Below are 7,703 nucleotides of genomic sequence, written 5' to 3'. Positions count from 1 at the left end.
AAAATTGAAATCTGATGATCAAATCTGAACACATTTTTAAGTATTCAGACCCTTTAATTTGTTGAAGCACCTTTGGTAGCGATTACAGCCTCGAGTCTTCTTGGGTATGACGCTACAAGCTTGGCACACCTGTATTTGGGGAGTTTCTCTTCTTCTCTGCAGATCCTCTCAAGCTTCAATGCACAGCTATTTTCAGGTCTCTCCAGAGATGTTTTGATTGGGCTCAAGTACTCCTGCGTTGTTTTGGCTGTGTGTGCATAGGGTCGTTGTCCTGTTGGAAGGTGAACGTTCGCTCCAGCCTGAGGCCCTGAGCACTCTGAAGCCAGTTTTCATCAAGGATGCTTCACCATAGGGATGATATTGGCCAGGTGATTAGCCATGTCTGGTTTCCTCCAGACGTGACGCTTGGCATTCAGGCCAAAGAGTTCAATCTTGGTTTCATCAGACTAGAGAATGTTGTTTCTCATGGTCTGAGAGTCTTTTAGGTGCCTTTTAGCAAACTCCAAGTGGGCTCTCATGTGCCTTTTACTGAGGAGTGGCTTCCATCTGGCCACTCTACCATAAAGGCCTGATTGGTGGAGTGTTGCAGATATGGTTGTCCTTCTAGATGGTTCTCCCATCTCCTCAGAGGAACTCTGGAGCTCTGTCAGAGTGACCATCGGGTTCTTGGTCACCTCTCTGACCAAGGACCTTCTCCCCCGATTTCTCAGTTTGATCAGATTGACAGCTCTAAGAAGAGTCTTGGTGGTTCCAAACTTCTTCCATTTAAGAATGATGGAGGCCACAGTGTTCTTGGGGACCTTCAATGCTGCAGATATGTTTTGGTAGCCTTCCCCAGATCTGTGCCTCGACACAATCCTGGCTCGGAGCTCTACGGACAATTCCTTCGGCCTCATGGCTTGGATTTTGCTCTGACACGCACTGTCAACTGTGGGACCTCATATTGACAGGTGTGTGCCTTTCCAATCATTTGAATTTACAACATGGACTCCAATCAAGTTGCAGAAACATCTCAAGGTTGATCAATGTAAACAGGATGCACCTGAGCTCAATTTCAAGTCTCATAGCAAAGGGTCTGAATAATTATGTAAATAAGGTATTTCTGTTTTTATTTTTAATAAATTAGCAAAAATGTCTAAACCTGTTTTCGCTTTGTCATTATGGGGTGTTGTGTGTGTGTAGATTGCTGAGAAAAAAATGATTTAATCAATTTTATAATACGGCTGTAACGTAACAAAATGTAGAAAAAGTCAAGGGGTCGGAATACTTTCCAAAGGTGCTGTATACTTTCATCCCTCATTTACTCAAATGCTACCTTTATCGGTATGCCTACAGCCGGGAAGGACACAATTTTGGCAGCATGCACGCCAAATATACATCTTGTTGCGTTGTGGCTATAGACATATAATCCATCGAAGGGTTTTGTAACGTCTTACCTTGGCAATTTGACTATTAAACTCATGGGTACACTAGCAATGGCTGCCAGTCCTGACTGTCATCTATGGATTATATTTATATGCTTGGTTGCGACTCTTGGTTTGCCTTTCGCAAATTATCTTAATTGCAGGGGAAAACGTAGTTTGGAAAACAAATGCCTACTGTATTAAAGAGAAAACAAATCTGTCTGTAGAACCAATAGAAACAGTTTCTCAACAACTTCCATTTTTTTCTCTGAACAGCAGCACTACCTAAAACATGTTTTTTTTAAATACAGCCATGGCTATATATCATATTAGAATATGCAATTTTAAAAGTTATTTTTCTGTTGGCTTTTGGCTCTCTCTCTCTCTCTCTCTCTCTCTCTCTCTCTCTCTCTCTCTCTCTGGTTAAGGGACAGGGGTAGAATAGATTTAAGAGAACTGAAGAATGTTTCAGATTATTGCCTTCCAAAGGAAATGAACAAATGCTTTACAATTCTTACCCACTTGAAACTGAAAAATGTGTGAAGGGAGACTACGTTTGTGAAGGGAGACCACGTTTGATTTAAGCAGCCAAATTCAGCTACAGTAAGTAAAACAATGTTCATATCTGAAAGCTCAAGCAATCGTTATCTTGACAATCTTGTTTACTGATTTCCACAATGTTTCTTCCCTTACAGGCGTGGGTACGGACATCATGAGGTACGTTGGCGTTTCCACTCGCCTAAAATTGACATGGCTGCTTTTGAATGGTCGTCCTACTTGTCAGTTTATTTAACATAATGTTATCTATAGACACCGCCTTGATAGAATGACAAAATCGGAATGGGGAAATAAAACTTCCAATGCGCCGCCCGCCTTACATTTGGGGGAGGCGATGTGATGAACAGATATTGGAAAAGTTCTGCAGATGGCGTAAGCTGTCATCCCTTGGTATTATATACCTTGGGTTTTGGTTATGAAATTCTCTTATTATACTTCACTGACACAGGCTGTTTCCTTTTCATCTCTATTTCCCGTCAAACTCCCTCTGACCTTGCTTGCTACCCCTTCCCCATCCATATTTACGTTGATCCACAATCTCTTTAATGAAACCCGATATTTCTCTCTCTCCGTCTTGTTTCTGTATTTTCCTCCTCTGTCTTTGCGCTCTCTCTGGCAGCAACAACAGTTGCTTAGGCCCTCTCTTCTGAGACCAGAGGTACAGAACACAATCTCTTTCCCCCCTTTGGGCTTCGGCTAAGTAGTGAAATATTTGTCTTTAATAAAGCACAGAGGCCTATTTGTTGGCCTTCTCATGTTTTCCTTCAACTTCATTGTCTTTGAGTAATGCTTTGTTTTATCCACGACAGGAGCTCTCCATGGAGTCTGGCATCGACCCAGGCCAGGACTATTACACCCAGGATTATTATAATTATGACCACGGGTAAGAGAGAGAGAGAGTGTGTGTGTGTGTGTGTGTGCACGGTGTGTCAGTGCACAGTGTGTGTGTCGTGTGTTTGTGTGCATGCATGCATGTGCGTGTTTGTTACTGAGGCCTTTCTGATCCTGCGTGTACACAAGGGCCGACAGCTTGCCTCGCACCAGGGAAGCTCAGTCAGTCTGCAGAGTCCAGAGACTCCTTCAGTGTTCAATACCAAACGGCTCTCGTCACGACAGGCCTCCAGACTGCCTCCCCTCCCCGCTGAAACATCAGAATGAGTTTTTCGAACAGCCTTGAAGTGGAGCATACAGGTCGGAATCCATAACGACGGCTTCAGACGAAACGGCTCATATTGTCATTTGTTGCCACCTGCGATGAATTCCATAATTAGAGAGTCTAATCACTCACCTAACCTGTTCCAATGAGCACCATCCATGTGGTGTCTTATAACAGAGCAGAAAGGAGCGCGGATTAAGATTGAATGTTGTGCACGGAATTAGGCTCTTAAGACTTTCTCCCTGCAGCACCAAAGTGAGAGGGCGATTAGTTTTAGAGGATGAAAGATTGGTTCTACAGACACTGCAGCAGAGGATACAGTACATTTACCTTTCCCTGCCTCTGAGTCTCTCTCGCCTCTCTCTCTCTCTACGCAGATGTTCAACTTTTAATTAGAACGTCCCGACTCTCATTCCAGCCATACCGGGTGTTATTTTTCTCTCTGCTATGTAGCCTCTCTCTCAAAATGCTCATGTTTCCCGTCACACCGACCGCCATTAATACAATTAGAGTTTGGCTCCCGTGGGGTTGAGATGTGGGGTAATAGTCTTCTGGCTGGAGGCTTGAGCTATTTAACCATTACTGACACCATGTACTGTTGGTCCATCCAGTGATGGCAGAGTGCGCCCTGTTAAGCTGATGGTCTGTTTCTATTTTAAAAGACGCTTTCTCCCTGGGAGCACTAAAAGCCTTTAATCTGGGCGCATAGTGACCTTACTTCTACACTCTGTAGTGAGTGGGCCCTGGACCTTATGGTACGCCTTGTCTGCCCCCCTCTGGCACTAAAGATCAGCTGAACAAACACACGGAAAGAAGAAAAGGAAACACTTCCTTGGGGTAATGACTGTAAAATCCCATAAGGAGGCCTTCGCCTAAATAAAGAGGCTCCTTTGCCGTCTCTCTCTCTCTCTCTCTCTCTCTCTCTCTCTCTCTCTCTCTCTCTCTCTCTCTCTCTCTCTCTCTCTTTCTCTCTCTCTCTCTCTCTCTCTCTCATATCCATACACAGTTTGGAGGCACTGGGGACCCGGGCTTATTCACATATTCTGTTTTACACTCACTTCTGGAGAACAAAATGACAGAATTCTACTGAGAAATGAGGTTGAATAAATGTAGTGATGGCTGCGAGTGTGTGCGTGGGTGTGCTATGTTTGTGTTGTCTGTTTGTGTGTGTATGTGTGTCAGTACAGTGTGTAACTAACCTGTTCCATCTCCCCTCCAGGTATGAACTGCCTCAGTATGGCAGTCGCAGGAAGTTGATATCTCCGACAGGCCTGTATGATGAGTACGGAGAGGTGATCGTGGACGACGATGGGAGCTACTACTACAGTCCGCAGGAGTCGGAGGGAGAGGTAGCTGATTTTATCTACAACTGTTACGTTGTTCAATAGCTACATGTATGATGCAACTTTGAATTCAATGGAAAGTACACTATGTGCCTGGAGGAAACACTGCGTGTTGAATGGCTCAGTAATGGTTAACAGTGGCTTTAATGGTAGCTTGGGCTGATGTGACTGTAACAGGTGGCCATGCGTGGTGGGATGAGGCCCCCTATGCAAGGCAAAGGACCCCTTCACGGCCCACCCAGTGGCCCCCCCAGACAGGCCTTTAGAGACCAGCAGCCCCCCTATTCTAGAACAGAGCAGGACCGGCCACCGCCAGAAGAGGGCACTGCTGCATCAGACTCCAAGCCCCACCACTCCTCCACGGTCATTCAGAAACTAAAGGCAGTCATGAAACTCTGCAAGTTCCCTGTCTCGGTTAGCAAGGTACCTGGTAACCCCCCCTCGCTCCACCCCCCATGGAACAAAGCCAGGATATTCCCCATGAAGTTCTCCTCCAAAGATCGGAGGGACGGAGGAGATGGTGGGGACTTCCTGACACTAACTAAGGCCTACCGCTCCGACAGCATGTTGATCATGGACAATGGCATGGTCATAGATGGGAGCTACTTCCAGGCTTCGGATGATGCCAAGCCCTCGGTCAAACAGCAGTTGGGGAAAGCGCTGAGCCGTATAAACATCTCCAGCAGGCTTCAAGAGCGGAGGATATCCCCTATTGAAATCCTCAGTGTGAGCTCTCTAGCTGAGCAGAGGATGTCTGGGTCTGGGTCCCAAAGCTCCAATGACACTAAGGGGGAGGAGAGGAGGAGGTGGCAGGCCTCCCTGGCTTGGGACATTAGTGAGCAAGAGGAGGGCAGCAGCTCTGAGGCAGAAAGCATTAGTAAAGAGGCCTACTCCAACAGGAGTAGTAGGAGCAGTGTTGCTTCATCCTCCACACTGGGTACCGCGGGCTACCCTGGAGGAGACTTAGGTGGAGAGGATGACCAGGGGAGGGCTGTAGATTCAGACGAGGAGCAGGAGGAGTGCCAGGGAGATTCTGAGGAGGAGGAAAGGATGTCAGAGCGAGACTCAGATGCGGACTCAGACACAGAGAAGGATTTGGAGACAGAGGAGGAGTCCCAGACAGAGAGAGACTCGGACACAGAGAAAGAGGCAGATTCGGGATCAGAGACTGAGGACAACAAGAGGAGTGTGACATCTGCAGAAACTGAGGACACAGCACCAGGGGCTCAGAAGTCCTCACCCAGGCCACCATCCAGTAGAAGAGCCTCTGTGGTCACCAGCCAGAGCAGTGACAGAGACAGTGGCGGTGACACAGACAGGTCACAGAGCCGCAGTAGCAGAGCCAGTAGGAGAGCATCCTCTGACAACAATGGAAGAGTCTCTGACCCAAGCTCCAGGAGCTCTAGATTTACCAGGACAAGAAGCGCTACATCCAGGTCCTCCTCCCACACTCTAGGGTCCGAGGACACCATCGATGAGGAGAGCGAGGAAGAGGAGGAGTCTTCGGGGGAGGAGGAAGTGGAGGCTGAGAGCAGAGAATCACCAGAGGAGCATAGTGAAGGGTCGTCGTCCAGGAAGTCCAGTGGGAGTCGGACAACGGCCTCAACAGGAAATGGACGAGGACCGACCGCTGTGTCCTACTCTACAGAGGTCAGCGGTGGCATGATGGACACCTCAGATGACCATTCCCCTGTCACCGAGGACGAGGAGGAGGAAGCCACGATGAAGAGACCGTCCAGCGGCATTTATGGAAAAGGCTTGAAGCAGAGCACAGAGGAAGAGGAGGAGGAAGACGGGGAATCGGAAGATGACAACCCAGCTGATTCCGATGCTGATGAAGCCATAACATCTTAAAGTGAATTCTGATCCCATTAAGTAAGATCACTGAATGCCTTGGATTGCGTGTGCAATTATCTGAGTGGAATTTATTATTGTCATATAAGCCATTTTAGGAAGCTTTTAAATTACAGAGAGTCTAAAATGCATGCCCTTCCTTGCTTTGTTCACTTTTTGGTCCAATCTCTAGCTGCCGCTGCTGCTGCCTTTTCTACATTGCTTTCATGAATACTGAAAGCATTGTCCTTTGGTGGGATAATCGTATTCTTCCTTCAAAAGCTCTTAGGGCTCTGTAGTAAATGGTTAATGATTGCTTCTCATCTGTCTGTGTCAAGAAGCATAACAGATTGTGGTTAAATCACATCAGAAGACATAATCATTTCCTTCAACAGCTCCTTCTCCGGCATGACAGTGTGACATTGTGTTTGCTGCTGGCATCTCTTCGCCTTGCCCGTCAAATGGTGTGAACCCATCTCTAATGATGTCGTGATGTTAGGCTTCATGTCTCTCATATCTTCCTTCTGTTTATTTGTTTGTTTGTGTTCTTCAGTACGGGAGGAAGAAGCGGATTAAGCTGGTGGTGGACAGGGAGTATGAGACTAGTTCGACGGGGGAGGACAGCGCTCCGGAGCCCCAAAGAAACCGTCTGTCTAACCTGACTAACCACAGCAACATCAATGGCAGCGTGTACCTGGCGCAGAACGGCTCGGTCATACGCACCCGCCGGTTTGTCCACTCAAACAACATCAAGGTCAACTCCCCAGTGCGGCTGGGCAAGCACTTTAAGAAACTGGACAAACTGGCCGTGACTCACGAGGAGAGACTGCCCCTCAACAGCCCCGTGGCGACCACGTCCTCGGTCGACAAGACCCTCAACACCCAGCCCTCCAGCGGCTCCCTGGCCTCCAGCACCAGTGGCCCAGAGAGCATAACGTCAAAGTCCAACATCGCCAAGGCCAGGAGCGAGAGAAGCCGGAACGCTGAGGAGCAGGAATCACCAGTGGACAATGAGGACGTGAGAGAACCTTTAGAATCTCAGAGCGATCGCACACAGTCCGATGAGGAGGAGCTATGGATGGGGCCTTGGAACAATCTGCACATACCAATGACAAAACTGTGACTTTTGTATTTCCACTTTGCTACAGTATGTGACAAATTGTACTTTTTAGTATTGTCCTCCAATTCTATGGCATAAAGCTAAATTGAATTGCACTTAATTTCAATATAATGTCTTTCTTTATCAGTAAATCCACTGGTTTGCTTTTACAGTACAAAAGTAATTGGCGTAATCTTATAAAATATGCTACATCTAAATGTAGCTACATTCATTTAAGAGTTTTTGCAACCAGCAAGTGATGTTTCTTTTAAATACAGGTTCTTCAAAATGTTGAGTTTACATGCTATTTT

General features: G+C 46.9%; 1 protein-coding gene across 1 annotated transcript in view; it reads left to right on the top strand.

Moving 5' to 3' along the window:
* Window positions 1-6,935, top strand: part of LOC115144062 (protocadherin-15-like) — a 190,049-nt gene extending 183,114 nt beyond the window's left edge. Inside the window, exons 33-37 of the mRNA XM_065002441.1 lie at window positions 2,099-2,120; window positions 2,771-2,844; window positions 4,337-4,466; window positions 4,638-6,335; window positions 6,847-6,935. Coding sequence (XP_064858513.1) covers window positions 2,099-2,120; window positions 2,771-2,844; window positions 4,337-4,466; window positions 4,638-6,314 — 1,903 coding nt within the window. The 3' untranslated portion in view covers window positions 6,315-6,335; window positions 6,847-6,935. The remainder of the gene's footprint in view (window positions 1-2,098; window positions 2,121-2,770; window positions 2,845-4,336; window positions 4,467-4,637; window positions 6,336-6,846) is intronic.
* Window positions 6,936-7,703: the final 768 nt, after the last annotated feature.

Source organism: Oncorhynchus nerka, linkage group LG16, assembly GCF_034236695.1.
Source record: "Oncorhynchus nerka isolate Pitt River linkage group LG16, Oner_Uvic_2.0, whole genome shotgun sequence".
NCBI lineage: Eukaryota > Metazoa > Chordata > Actinopteri > Salmoniformes > Salmonidae > Oncorhynchus > Oncorhynchus nerka.
This window is presented reverse-complemented; position numbering and strand designations above follow the sequence as displayed.